Here is a 15,348-nt window from a genome sequence, read left to right as displayed (position 1 = left end):
TGAGTTTTTCTTGTGCTTCCTTTATGTGGACTTAATTATCAGCAAGTCAAGCTGGATGAGAGGCAGCTCTCACAGCCCCACCAGTGGGGATAGAGCAAAGTGAGGGAGGTACCAAATTTGCTTTTTTCCAGGTACAAAGGTATATATGTATGTATATAAACAGTGCTATATATCCTATAGTATCTGTATATATACATGAAGTATATGCTTTTGAACAATCTTTGGATGTTTAGTTGGAGTGGAAAATCCTGTAGATAGACTTTCCTTGATGCTTGGAGAAGTGGACAATGACAGAAGTGACTGGTGCAGATATATGTGAACTGAGCAACTAAAGCTGTAACCTGAGGAGTAAAGTCAAAATATCTGGAGCCAGGACCTGAACACTCATGAAACTAAAAGATTACGGAGTGTTTTGGGTGGTATCAGTCAGAAAAACTGACAACAGTTTAACACAGAATTATAACGACTCATTTTCCTCTTAAGAAGCACTCACCTAGAAGGGAGTCAGATGATGTTTCTGTAATATCACCTCCACGGGCTCTATAGGGGTTTTACAACCCAATATTAAAGTGGTCCTCCAGCAGCAAGGAGGCTGCTTGTGGCTGCTTTAGGGGCCTCCAGCTGCTCCCTTGTTACTGTCACTTATGTTGAGCCTTTAGAGCTTGGTTTAATGGAGAGGTGTGACTGAGACAGAGGATGCAAGGGAATAGGTCTCACCTGATAAGATTGATTTTTATTCTATTAAAAAGAAACCAAATAAAACATATGCCTGATAGATTAACTGCTTTAAATTAGACCTATTAAGATCACACCCAGAACATGCAGTCCCAGGAGTTTGTAGTTCAGTGCTAGATTGTGTGTGTCTGTGTCTGTGCACAAAACCAGCAACACATAAAGCTTTGTATCAAAATAGTTTATTAAAAAAGTAAGATACTTCACTGAAGCTTGCTGTCCTCAAGACAGAATTATGAGGTTATTGCAGCATTCAATGCAATCACAGTCCAGATATAAATATAATACTGTACAGCTCCTGTTCACCTTGGCCAAGTTTTGCCTCAGACCGGCCTTGTGCAGCCCTGCTGACACAACCCAACCCAGCATCAGCTGCAGAACCTCTTCCTCTGGCAACCCAGTTCTGTCCCTTCCTCACTGCAGAGTGCTGGTACTGCCTGGGAGCTGCTGCAGAGAAACCCAACATCTTTGCAGCTGGAGGCAGCTCACAGAACCAGCACCAAGGAACAGTGAGTGACTGAGGATGGCAACACGCCTTGGTGTTTAGGAAAAACCAACACTCAACCAACGGCTTCAGCTGCCAGCATGGTGCAACTGCACAGAGCAGCTCCTGTTTAGAAGAAGGAAGCTCTGTTCTGCCCTGCTCCATCACTACCCCAGCCATGAGTGAGCTCTCACACCACGGGGTTTGGTCTGTTGCACGGAGTCCCCTTTGTCACCACATGTGGCCGGCAGCTGGCAGGCAAACCTCTGCCACCCCCTCTGACTGCCCTCCAGCAGCATCAAGCTTTGTCAGCAGCTCTGCACCAAAGTCAGTATTTGTCCTTGCACCAGGGCAAACAGACTGAGCACTCAGCATCCCAGTCTTTCCAGTAAGGATGCTGCCATCAGCTGCAGCTTGCTTCCTCGCTAGCCCAGCAGTAGCTTCTCCATCTTCCTCCATCAGTCATGTCCCCTGGGCCATCCTGGTGATGGGAGTCTTCTTGCACAGCTCCTGGTAGAATTCAGACTCCAAAAATCGTGGGTATGAGTTATTTTCCATTAAGCTGTAAACTCTCTTCTGTGCTACACTGAAGCAGGTATGTGTGGCTTCTTGAATATTCTGAGCAATCATGTTCTTGGTTTGGAAGTCAATGTTTATCTGAAATAATAATAATAAAAGGACATTTACTTTGGAGAAGTGAATCCAAGAAAGCATAATGCAACATGAAATTTCTGAAGAGGTAAAAAAGGCAAAGCCCTGTTACTACAAGGTTAAATTAATGAAGTTTCCATTAAGATTTCTTCCTTTATACGAAACTCAAGTTAATTCAGATACAACATCTTTTAGGGCTAAACTTAGATATATTACAGGTCTTAAATGCAGCTGTTGACTTTTCCTGGTCAAGATGAAATACTCTGACTAGAGAGCTATATTCAGGCATTTATTAACAGTGAGGTTTGTACAATGCATTTGGTATCTGTATCTTAAAGTCACTTCAGAGAAAAAAAAGGCTCTAAGAACTCACAGAACAGGGCACTTTTATTTAAACAGGTTTCTTTACCTCTTTGGGAGCTTCCTTTTCAATGAAGTCATTGTAGATTTTTTTCGCTTTCGATGTCAGCTTTTGGGGTGATTTGGTTTTCTTGAAGTCCTCACAGGCCAACCAGAACTCAATGTTCTCTTCACAGAACTCAGACTTCAGAAAAGCTCGGAAAGCAGCGAGGCCATCTATGGAAATAATAAATAAAACACACCACACATCAATTACTGTTCAGGAATCTTGAATTTACCCATTGGTCAAATCTGTTTCTACCAAAACATCTTGCTGTAGTTTTGATTTGGTTCTTTCAGGGGTTTGATAGCAATGGAAAAGCTCCATGTTTGTGTATGCAAACAAATTAACAGCTTGGCAGGCTTCATTTAGAGTTACTCATTTTTAGGTAAACACAGAAAATGAAAGCCTCTTATAGCTGGTATGTTCCCTTTTGTGATGCCTGCATATGTGTTAGAAAAACCTCTCTCTAAATCAAACCTCCTGTATTGAGCTTTACACTGGAGTAAATATTTATGGCTGTACTACAAACAGCCTGGAATATTTTTTGCAGTGGAAAAGATGACTCAAGTTCCAAGAGCAAACAGTAATACTATTTCTTAGTCTTTTTTTCTCTGCTGTTGAGTGCTTTTCCTTTTGCTGTAGCACTACAGTAAAACCATCAGATCATTGAACCTCTGTGCTGCAGAATCCTTCCCAAGTTATTTGCATGCATTTGTCTTGGTGAATAAATGCTCTTCTGCTAGTTGGCAAAGCCAAGATGCTAGGCATGATTTTAACTACATAGCTTATAGAATAGGTTCCACTACAATGAAGTATTGATGTTCTAGTATTACTTTGCAATTTTTTAATAAAAGCACTTCTATAAATTTTGGCTTTAAACAGTTTAAAGTATTTAACTTTCAAGACCAGAATCAGAGTAATTTACATTAGAAAGGCACAACTTGGACATGCAAGGAAGCCACCTCCTACAGATATGTAAACCTCACCACCTCTTTGCTTTCAGACGTTATTTTTTAAAGACAAACTTACATTTATTAGCAAGAAGTTCATCAAAGGCTTCTGACCACAGCTGGGCTTCTTCGGGGGAAGGTCTGCAGAAAGAGACAGAGAACCTTAGACTCCACTGATTAAACTTTGTTTTTGCAAGCAAACACTTGAGTTATTTAAACAAAGTCTTTTTTCTCATAACTTACCTGAAGTAAGTTCGTTGTTTCCCTGCTTTCTTGGGTTTCATTTTAGGAGCATTGGAAGAGTTCTGCAGGAAGTAGCTCAGCCTCGTTTTCCAATCCTTAACGCTGTAAGAACGAAGAAAAAAAGCACCTTAAAAAAATGACCACTCGAGAGCCTTTTAGACACCTGCCCCTTTACTGCCAAAAGCCGAAAAAAATGTCCAGACATTGCCTTGCCGGAGCTTTATCTGCAGAGTTCCCCCAGAGCATCTGAGGGCAAAAAACCCATTTTCCCCTTGCTTGCCAATGGCCAGCATTAGCCCCCACCTCCCCCCCGGTCCCGTAGCGGGGACCCCCGGTGCTGGGGCTCTGTCCCGGGGTTTGGGGGGACTCACATCGTCCTCTTCATCCCGCCCTTCTCCGCCGGTTCCATTCTACCGCGCTGCAGCGCCAAGAACAACGCGCTCTGCATCGCCACCGACTCTGCCCAGATCCCAGCCCGCAGCCTCTTATAACCGGGCCGGGCCGGAGAACCGCCCCGCCTCCCCCGAAACCGGCCCCGCCGCCGGGAGGGCGGGGAGCGATGCGAACGGGAGGGGTGAGGGTCCTCCTGGGGACCCTGTGTGCGAGAGTTCTGCCTTCGTTACATCTCTTTTTTTTCCTTTATTTCGTGGTTGGCTTGAGGTTTTTTCCCTCTCCCTAACCCCCCTCTTTTCTTTACCTTTTTCCATTTTTTAATTTTCTTTTTTATTTTATTTTATTTCGTTTTGTTTTATTTTATTTCGGTTTGGTTTATTTTATTTTATTTAGGTTTGGTTTATTTTATTTTGGCTTATTTTATTTTGGTTTATTTTGTTTTGATTTATTTTATTTTATTTTTATTTTCCATCTCGCCCTGCAGCTGCCCCCTGCAGAACACCGACCCCCGGTACCACTGACGCCCCTCGGGGAGGACGCCCCTCCCGTCCCATCCCGTCCCTTTCTGTAGGTTTGGGGATTTTTTCCCAAAGGAAAAAAAAAAAAAAAAAAAAAGGGCTTTTGAGTGTGGCCAGGACATGAAAAAAAGACAAGTAAGGACTTAGCCGCCTTTCTTCAAAAAATGAAGTAATAAATTTGAGTATAGGGTATTTTGGGAGGCCACGTCGCTGTTCCTGTGGTAAACTCTGCACAGGCTTCAGCTCTGTCTGGTGTTGCCACCTACCAGTGAATGTGTAAATTACTCCCAGGACACGAAGCTGAAACTGCAGTGACTTATTGCAGCCTCCTGCCTGTGGAAGGGCCCTGGGGTGCTTCTCAGCAGTGTCCAGCTGAAGGGAATCTTGTCCAAAGCATTGGGATTTGGGAATCTTGTGAGTTTCTCTTTAACCTAACCTGCTTTTCTCTTCTGCCCTGTCCATGTGTCTCCCTTTCCACAGCTCCTTGCAGCACGTAAAAAACAGGTTAGGCTGACAGATTATCAGACTCTGGCCAACTTCAAACCACATCATCTGATCTTTTTAAGTCCTCACCACAGTCCTACAACCTCTCTGCCTGTTGAATAGACACGTAGAGGTGCAAAGGCATTTCTGGGGGAAATTAATTCTATTTAATTTGTGAAAGCATTTAAACAAGGTCATTTTTCAGTGCTGCCTGTTGCCCTTTGCAGTACATATTGATGGACTGGTAGGAAAATACAGTTCCATCCTCTTAACGTTACCAAATTGCTTAAAAAAAGGACTTCTCTGTGACAGGTAGCTCTTAGTCTTCTACATGGAACATACATTTTTTTTTTTTCAAGGGAAATTATTACGTGGGTGTTGCCATGGGAGGGAGGAAATGTGGAAAGACTCACAGAGGTACCGTGCTCCGGGCTGTAAAAAGCGTCAGTTCCAGAAACTTTCCGGGGGGAACTTGCCAAGGAAAAGGCCAGGGCAGACAGTGCCTGTGTGAAGGCTCAAGCTGTGCTGATTTGCTTCCAGGCACTTCATTTCCCTGCAGTGCCAGGGTCAGCAGAGCTCTGCAGCTGTGAGTGAGCAGGGCTGGAGCTTGCCAGGAGCTCCTGAGGACAGGAGTGCTCCTCACAGATGCAAAACTTGCAGCCTCCTGGTTGGGGGACAGCCTGGCTTGACTTGGAGTAACCAGCTCAGCCCTGGGCCTTTCCCTGAGTAAAGCCTCTGTGAAGGATTAAATGCTCTGCAAGGAGAATAATAAATACATCCTCACCTACCACACAGTTGTGGACATTTCCCCATGGTGGTTTCAAGTTCCTTTCATCTGATTCTCAAAGTTGATTGTGGGGGAAATATGCCCAGGAACAGTGGGGACTGAAAAACTCTGGCAGCTACAGTAAGGTTGGGTTTGTGTTTTGAGGGTTTACCCACAGCAGAGCAGAGATCAAAACGTTGATGTTTGAAGCCTGACAAAATGTTTTCTTGATGGTCCTGGAGGACACTTGCAAGGATAGAGCTGGGATATTCCCAGCATCTGCCAAGCTGTAAAGTTGGCAGTAGTCGGCATATGGAAAACTGCAGGATGAATCATGCAGTTGTCTGATACATTTTGTTTTAAAACTTTTTAATTGCTTCTTTCAGATACCCATAAAAATGGAAGTGCCAGTTAAGGAAGGTAGTTACAACATTTGTAATATCTTTAAACAGTGGAAAAAATAAGTTGTCTTCCAGGTAGAAAAAATAAGCTGAATATGGAGTTGTGATGTTAGACGGTCTTATAAAACATAATTACTGTAACATTTGCTTTTTAAACTGTTTAGATTAAAATGGAATTTTATTGGCTGCATTAAGGTATATTTTTACTTTAAATGTTTACTATACTTTTGAGCGTGGATATCACTGGGGTTTTTTGGTAAAAGAGAAACTTGACAAAATATTTTCTTGCTTTGTGATGCTGTGCAGTGTGTTTTGTGGCACGAGGCCAGCCTTCACCAGGAGGTCAAGTACACATCTACATGATAAAATATATTTTCCATTTACGTTTAAAAAACAAACAGAAAAGCATCTGATGTCAAGCAATGCCATCAGGATACTGTAAAATGACTCAGTCTGTCGTGGGATGCGGGGGATGTTTTTTTGAGAGGGGGCTGCTGGCTGGAACTGAGGACAAATAAATACAAACACAGTGCCAAATCTTCCTTTGCATGCTTCTTAAGGCTTTGGTCTATTTCTGTAACACTAATCCCATAGTCAAAGAGCAAAACCAGTGGAAAGTGATGGGGGACAGCCCAAACTTTGCTATTGAAGTCAGGGAGAATTTCGCTATAATCAACCTGATGTCAGATGTTCAATGACACAAACTCTCACCCTGCAGATCACACTTCTCTTTGCAGAGCCTTTCTTGAGAATGTTCTGTTCTTTTTCTGCTTATATGATTCCTACAAACATCAGCGGGACTGTAACGTATGCAACAAACATCCAGGATGGAAGATGAGGTTTTTTCCATCTCAGTTACGTTACATGTTGCAATAGCTGATCTTTTCCAAGTCCCCAGAGAGCTGTTGTTCTCACTGCATAATACTGAAATCTGTATCTGCATTTTCTGAAATGCCAGTCCTTTTCCCTTCTTTTTATGTGGAAGACTCAGATGGTAGGAAAGAACATATGAAAAATGGTCCAGAGACTTTATAGCCAAGTTTCATAGGTCAAGAGGGGAGAATATTCTTTTGCATGGCAGTTCAAACCATGCATTAGAATTATTTGAAGCCTGCCTCCTTGAACATTTCTTGTCTTTGATTAAATGAAAAAATCACATTCAAAGGAAGGAATGAGACGTTGACTCATAAATTTTTGTTTTGTAATGCATGTTGCAAATTTTATGAGTACATTTCCCTGTATTTTCACAGTGTTCCTTTTAAATTTACAGCTGCAGAGTCCTGGAGCAGGTGTCTGTGAGATGGTTTCCACGTAAGCACCAGAACAAGAGATCAGCAAGTAACACCACTCTGCTGCTTATTATAGCATCAACTGAGCCTCTGTTCTTACCTCTCTTTTAGGCTGTGTTAGCCACAGGAGGCTGAGCTGTACTTGTACAAAAGAGCACAGAGGTGCCCAGCTACTGGTGGCAGTGATGTGCTTCTGCACTCTGCAGTGCTAAATAACAGCAGTCACACATGGTACCTGTGGGTGGGCACTGATTTCTAGATACATTTCTGATACATTTGTGCAAGTGAAGCTGTTTACTTAAAGCCTAAGGTTTTAGTTCTATTCATTGCATTTTGCCTTTCTAGTCGCATTTACAATTTCATGTAGTGTGGGTGCTGGGTTTTTTGGGTTTGTTTTCTTTTTACTTGCTTCAAGCTTGCTGATGTCAAGTTGCTGCATTCTCTGTGTTGCTCTGCCTGCTGTGCCAAACTGCCTTACGTGTATAATTTTCCAGTCATAAAGCTGAAAAGATGCAAATCATAAAAAGCCATACCTGGATCTAAATTTTGGCATTACTGTGGATTAGCACTAAGACTGGAGCAATTAAATGTTCAGTCTTTCCTAAACAGAAAATAAATTCTATCTTACAAATGGATCTCGTTTCACTTGACAGCAAAGTCCTCTGAGTAATGGATAAGCTGGATGGGGCTCTCTAAGAACTCATAATTTCCAGCCCTCAGCACCTTGTTTTATATAAACACCCATGTTAGTTTATAGAAGTTCTAAAAATAGAGCTGAAAGTGGATAAACTACAACGTGCAGTGCTGCTGTTAACTGGATGCATGAGTGACTGCAAAAATAATGTGAATTCAAGCATTGAGTTGAGGTAGCTGTAGTTTTTCAAGGGGAGACATTCAGTAACAGTGAGAGTAAGGATAGCTCCTGCACAATCTGCTTTATCCCTTCTGCAAAGACAAGCTGGGAGGAGACCTGTTAATCTAGCCTGCATTCTAAAGGACAGGACATTCTCATATTCCTTCCAGCTTTTGTCAATAGAGAAAGCAAACAGCTTAGCAAGAAGCTGAGTTACACTATCTCGGGTAAAGAGATCTGATTAATCTTGTTTGAGTTAAGGAGGTAATACAGAACACTGGCTCCCTGTTCTGTTCAAACTGCAGTTTATTTTGTTGTCCAAACTCCACCCCCTCCCCAAGGCCTTATTTGTTAAACTGGGTGTGAAGAGGGACATTAAACAATCAAATATGTTTGTTAAATCTGGATGTGGGCACCCTCTTAATCAGATTATCTGCGTACAACACGGGCAATACACAATCATGTTGATGACTATTTCACCCATGTTATTTAAACTCAGTAAATGCCTAAATGGGATTAGTCAGACAGTGATCTAGAAAGTCTCTGTGGCTTGCAAAATTAATCCCTTTTACAACTCTCACAGGTGAATACTGTCAGGAGCACAAAAGGAAGAATGCTGAAAACGAGAGAGGAGTATAAAGAATTTTGTACCACCTAAGAGCTTCAGATTTTTGAAAAGCAGCATTTCCTTTGAAATGGGGATAAAATGTCAGTCTTCCCTATTTCATAATGGGCAGAAAAGTTTAAACAAAATCATTTCTTGGAACTGATATGAACCAAATAGATCATTTAAAGGGGAAGAAGCAAGTCTTGTCACTCTCCTGAAGAAATGTCAAAGAGTTGAATATGCTCTTAAATAGACCCCTATCTGTAAGTCTGATAAAGACCAGAGACTCAAGGCTTTGGTTACATCATTTGGAACCTCAAAAGACAACATAAATCATGCCCTTCATTTTCCCCAAACTGGGATGAAAGTCAGTAAAGTTCTGAGAAAGGAGTGATTTTCCAGTGTTATCCCAGAATATGTTCTTTACCTGGTATGCAATGCCCAGTCCACACACAGAGATGTGATACCAGCTTTATTTACCAGCAGGATGGTACCAAAAAACCTACCACCCATACTGACAGAACAGAGAGTATTTGTACTGCAGAAGTTGAGATCCAGTTACAAGGCTTCTCACACTTCGTTACTGCTCTTGATTGGTCTCTTCCCATGTAGAGGGTGGGGGGTAAAATTGAGTGGGGATGGATTAGGATGATAATGACATCCTGTTATCTGTCCTCTTATCTGTCCTCTTATCTGCCTGTTAACAATGCATATAAACTGGCACCCTGTAGTAGAGCAAGACTATCAGCCCTTGGCAGGCCAGGACTTGCCACTCTTCACCATTCTGAGTACCATTTAACATCTGAGGTAGAGGAAAAAGGAGGTAAAATGGAACACCCCCTCAGCTGCCAAATTTTGCCAACTGTGTGGATGTTTTCCTTTGTTTTCCTCAGGTGACACCTGGCATTTTTTGATCAGCATTTCTGTCCTGGCTGGTAGCCCCAGTTCAGAGATGAACAGCTACTGCACATCAGGTGCAAGCTCTGTGGTGTGAGCTGTGATTTTACCTGATCCTTCCAGGAAGTTTTTCTTAATACAGAAGCTCTTCTAAAAAATGAAACTAGATCTGCCAGATGTGGCAGATTCTAAACATACACTTTGGAATAGTATCCTCTTCAGTACTTTTTCTAACACAAGATGCCCTGAGGTGTGACATCTGAGCTGTTCCATGTGGAACACGGAGGAAACACAAGGAATTCCTCCACAGTCTTTCTATACATTCAAGTGTGAGCTAAAGCACAGGAGCTTTCCTGTCATAGGATGTAGGCTGAGGATTTGTTTCACCAAACTGAGTGACTCCTCTGTTTTTAACATGCTGCTAAACATTGGGTGCTTCCTGTAACAGATCAAGCACTCAACTTCTTAAATACTTTAGTACTTTGAGGCCATGATAAGCTAAGGCCCAATCTTAGATTAACTTTTTGTGACTTTAAATTCAGTAGCAAAATTCAGAGAGTAGCATCCTAGAAGCATTCATTTATTTCATCCCTATTTCCAGAGCTTAAAGAATTAGAACCAAATTATTCCTAATATCCCTAGGAAGAAAAAAAACCCCAGCATTGCAATAATGTTATGCCAGGCCACTAATAGCTCTAAACATAGTTCAGATAAGCAAATCCTTCTGCCAGACTTCTCTAGCAGGCTCCCCACACTAAAATGTACCTCTGCATTGAGGAATCTCAGGTACTGCCTTTCCCACTGCCAATTTTTTCCATCATTTTGAATAAACAGTGTGAAGCAGCTGGTTATGTATGGAGAATGTCAGCAGATGGAAGTCATCCCACCATGAGACATACTATTTTTTACAAGCCCACAGGTAGAAGTGCTAAGGACTTCTCTGAAATTTTTGCCTCCTTTACCAGAAAATGAGCTGCTGTGCTTTTCCAAACCACTGAGTGGCCTGGAAGCTTTTTGTTTTGTATTTGGGGCAAATCCTGGTTATTGAAGAAATAGTTTTGTGTTGTGATTTGTTTAAATAATCGATGTACATTTCTGTTTACATTCAACCATTCTTCTGCAGTGTAGAGTAGGAGTGCAGAGAATCCATGAGCGCCACATGGATAAATTTACTATAACTGATATATGGAGAAGGGTATCAGATGCTACAAATAAGGCCTCCAGAGAGGTGTTCCTAAGGTCCCGGTTTCCAAATTTCTCAAGACAAGCCAATGCTGTGTCCTCCACCAGATGGCACTGTTGTTTGTAGTTCTCTAATATAAAATAATCCAGATTCTCACTGATGGATTCGTTGTACCGTGATAATTCTTTCTATATCTAAATCTATACATTTGACCATCTCTTAGTACGATCAATGGGAAGATTAAATATTTCAGCATCTTAACATGTATAAATTTGACATCTTGGCAAGTTAAACATCTTCTAAGCATCAGAGACACCAGTCTGAATGTCTGTCTGTGTTAGGACAGTTAAGAAAATCCTAATTTAGGAAAATCTTTTGGGTTCTGCCCCATTCTGGAGTAGTTAAAATGGCAAGCTTCCAGGCTGAATTGGTATCCAACCTAACAGTTTTAAAAAACAAATTTTAAAACTGAGAGGTCAGTATTTTTCTCAGTTTTTTGCACCCTTAAATTTAGAGCAGAGAAAATGAGGTAGATGTTCTACATATAATGACAGCTTCTGGGATGATGGACTTCTGAATATCAGCCTGCCAGATTTATTTAGCAATTTATTTAGCAGATTTATTTAGGTAGTTTTATTTAGTAAAATTTCATTCAGCACTTTCACAGGTGCTGTCTCATTTAATTTCATCATTTAGCCTTAGGTACTTTGTATTTGTTCTGAAAATAGACTTGGGTCTGTCTGCAAGAAAACTGCATGTGGATAAATTTCTTTATTGCAGAGAGAAACAGAAGCAAATCTATGGTTTAATTCTGCCCAACCAGAACTGCACTCATGGTAGCTTGGGAAATGGGAGAATCCAGATGTCAAAACTGTGTATAGGTACAGAAAGAGAAGTGTGGTTTGGGGTTGCAGCAGTAAAGGATGGGGGTGGTAAATTGCTGTCAGCATAGAATATGTTGGAAAAGTTAACACAGCAACAACAAAAAAAATCCCAGGAGGAAACAAGGAGGGGCTTTAAAGTATTCACCCTACCTCAGCAAATTAGTTATTTGAATAATGAAGTTCTTAATAGATATGTAAATTTTCTATGTTGGCACATGGCAACAAAAAAGTGTTAATAACTTCCATCTTTGAAATTCCCTTATGGAGCTATTTATAAAAGTTTTGACATTCGTGTTAATTTCTTTTACTTGCAGAAAAATGGTTTAAGTCTTTAAAACAATATTTTTAGTCATATACTTTAAAAAAAAAAAAAAAGTGATAGATTTTGTTGTTGTTTTCATTGGTGTCCTGATTATCCCCTGAACTTGGGTACCACTGATTCTTTCAGTGGTAAGTGGGAAGACAGTTTTCTGGTTACTGCAGTAACATGTAGCACAGCCTCTATCAAATACTTAAATAAAGTTGCATGTAAAGGCTTCAATAAAAAAACATACCTGATTTTGGGTGCACAATTTCAGAGGAAAAACCAGCCAGGACCCCTGAGGAGGAGAGTAAGTGGTCTGGTTACTACTGTTCCTGATAAACACAGTGAGGTTCCAGGCACTGCCAGAGTCTCTCTCCCTAACATCCTTCACAGTCATCACAGGATTTTAGCCAGAATGCCTCTGGAATCTGGTAATTTGAGCCTCAGTGATAAAACAGGGAGGGTCAGGCACCCCTGTACCACAACAGTTCTGCAAAAAACATCCTGGCAGTTCCAGACCTGTGAACAAATCTTAAATGCCAGAGAGCTTATGTGTCAGAGATAATAAACTGAAAAGACTTTTGAATCTGCAACGAAACTATCACTGCTTCCATTTCTCCTCTGCTTAAAGGAAGGGGATTTTTCATACAAACCTTGTAAATAACTGATTACATCAAACTTACTCATCCTTCCTCATCATCGTCTGCTGACAGAGCTAGCTCATAAATCTTCACATATTTACTGTACGGGTCAGGTTGCTTTTCTCCCCTTTGGCCTTCTTTAAAAGAAAATATTCATGGTTTGCTTACTGGTTCCTCTGCAATGCCCTCAGTGATGTGGAGACTGATAGAGAACCTAAAACTGGGCGTAGCCCTGTAAAACCTTTGCCAAAATATTACCGCTAACATTTCCCAGCTCGTGTTTTGAAGAGAGTTTGGATGCATGAATGATGCTGCCCTTTAGTCTTTGCTGAGTAAAAATTGGCTGAAGGGCCAGGCCCAGAGAGCTGTGCTGAGCCAAGAGAAATCAGCTGGCAGCCACTCACCAGTGGTGTCCACCAGGGCTTAGTTTTGGGGCTGATCTTGTTCAATATCTTGATGAGTGATCTAGATGAGGGCATGGATGGCTTCCTCAATAAGTCTGCAGATGGCACAAAGTTGGGTGGGAATGTTGATCTGCCTGAGGATAGGAAGGCTCTGCAGTGGAAAAAAGGACCTGGAGGTGCTGGTCAACACCCAGATGAATATGGGCCAGCAGTGTGCACAGGTGGCCAAGAGGGCCAACAGCATCCTGGCTTGTATCAGGAGTAGTGAGGCCAGCAGGAGAACAGTGATGGTCCCTGTGCTCAGCACTGGTGAGGCTGCACCCCAAGTCCTGTGTTCAGTTCTGGGCCCCTCACTACAAGAAGGACATAGAGGTGCTGGAGTGAGTTCAGAGAAGGGCAACCAAGAGTGAAGGGTTCTAGAGAACAAGTCCTGTGAGGAGAGGCTGAGAGAACTGGGACTGTTTAGTTTGGAGCAGAGGAGACTGAGGTGAGACCTGACTGCTCTCTACAACTCCCTGAAAGGAGATTGCAGGGAGGTGGGTGCTGGCCTCTTCTCTCAAGTAAGTGATAGAACTAGAGGAAACAGCCTGAAGTTGCAGCAGGGGAAGTTTAAAGTAGATATTAGGAAGAGTTTCTTTACTGAGAGAGTAGCCAGGCACTGGAACAGGCTGCCCAGGGAGGTGGTGGAATTGCCATCCTTTGAGGTAATAAAAAAATGTGGAGACGTGGCACTGCAGGACATGTTCTAGCAGGCATGGTGGGGTTTTTGTTGTGGTTTTTTGTTTGGTTGGTTGTTTTATTTTCTTGGTTGATGGTTGGACTTGGTTATCTTAGAGGTCTTTTCCACCCATCGTGATTCTAGGATTCTGTGAAAAAATGAGGCTGGAGTACAGAAGTAGTTTGTGATCACCAACTCAAATACACAGCAAAGTAGTGCCATGGTATTTTTACCACAGATAGTTGCTTTCCTACAGACAAAGAAAGGGCCATCAGTGATTACAGAAGAGCCACACCAAATGAAAGCCAGTTACAACCTTGCTAAAACCCTTATTGGGACACCTCATTCAATTAAAATGCCTTGTGATTATACAAACAGCTCTCAGCAAGAACAATGGCAGAAGTTAGCTTTAAAGTTCACTTTATAAAATGAATTTTTTATAAGAGATTTGAAAATGATAAACAAGACAGAAAGGAAACATTGCAGAATGAGATGGAACAGCGTGGAAGAGCATCTAAAGAGCAGCTAGTCAAAACAGCTTGTATTTTGCCAAGAACTACATTTTTTTTTTAAAGTAAAGTTGTTACTGGAGCACTTAGGCTCAGCAGTGAAGTTCAGCATTTGCCAAGCTCATCATTGTTTATTTATTAAGCCTTGGTGATATCTAAATAACCACATAGCACTGGTTTTGCTCCCACCTTGTATGCTGGAAAAGAGTAAATAGAAAATAACTGGCTCTCCAGCCTGAAACTTGAGTCTTAACAAGCCAAGCTAAAATTGGAGGCATTTTAATGATCTAGATTTAATATTTTAATAAATGAACCATCAGTAGATTTTTACAAGTATTTGTAAGGGTGAGAGATGGCTCTGGCTGTGTCTGCACATTTTATTTGTGTTAACACTTTGTAATATATAAGTACTGCTTTTACTTGAGGGCCCTACTATATTTCACTATATGTCTATAAATTGATTTTTAACATGACTCCTTAGTGCCTGGTCTAGGCACTAATTAGTCTGGTAATTAGCTAGTTTTCCAGCAAACAAAATCCTAAAAATGGAAGATGCAAATGTGGATAGCACTTTGACAAAGATCTCCAACCACTTGAAGCTGAGCTGAGAAAAACTCCTACCTTTTTCCTCCAGCTAAAATAAATCCCAGCCTGACATCTCCTGATGAATGAAGGGATGGATGGATGCCTGTTCAACCCAGCAAAACTAAAACTGTCTCTTCATTGTCTTTTCTGTCAGCCTTTTTGTCTTCCAACAAACACTTCTGGTATTCAGATACACCATCTTCAAATGAGATATTTGGTCTGAATTACACTGAAAGCAAAGTTTTTTCTTAGCCATCCCAACAACACAGCCATCTCTATCCACAGATGAGCTTTATAAATCTGAACATCAACTTTCCAGCCAGCTCTATAATGGCAACAACTTTTTCTCTGACCACAGTAAATCCTTTTTCCCCACTCATAATAATTCTGATTGTGGCCTTTATATTATTCTACCAATATCAGCTACTTATTTGTTTCCAAGTCCTCTAC

At 41.4% G+C, this 15,348-nt stretch overlaps 1 protein-coding gene across 1 annotated transcript; it reads right to left on the bottom strand.

Annotated features, from left to right (window-relative positions):
* Positions 1-894: 894 nt before the first annotated feature.
* Positions 895-3,922, bottom strand: LOC103537038 (regulator of G protein signaling 2). The gene is made up of 5 exons (XM_008503287.2): positions 3,835-3,922; positions 3,464-3,565; positions 3,300-3,361; positions 2,277-2,443; positions 895-1,873 (listed from the first exon to the last, which is right to left on the bottom strand). The coding sequence occupies exons 1-5, from the start codon at positions 3,909-3,911 to the stop codon at positions 1,679-1,681; spliced, it is 603 nt and encodes a 200-aa protein (XP_008501509.1). The 5' UTR covers positions 3,912-3,922; the 3' UTR covers positions 895-1,678.
* Positions 3,923-15,348: the final 11,426 nt, after the last annotated feature.

The sequence above is a fragment of the Calypte anna genome, chromosome 8, assembly GCF_003957555.1.
Source record: "Calypte anna isolate BGI_N300 chromosome 8, bCalAnn1_v1.p, whole genome shotgun sequence".
NCBI classification, from domain to species: Eukaryota; Metazoa; Chordata; class Aves; order Apodiformes; family Trochilidae; genus Calypte; species Calypte anna.
The sequence above is the reverse complement of the archived record's forward strand: the minus strand, read 5'-3'. Positions and strand labels throughout refer to the sequence as shown.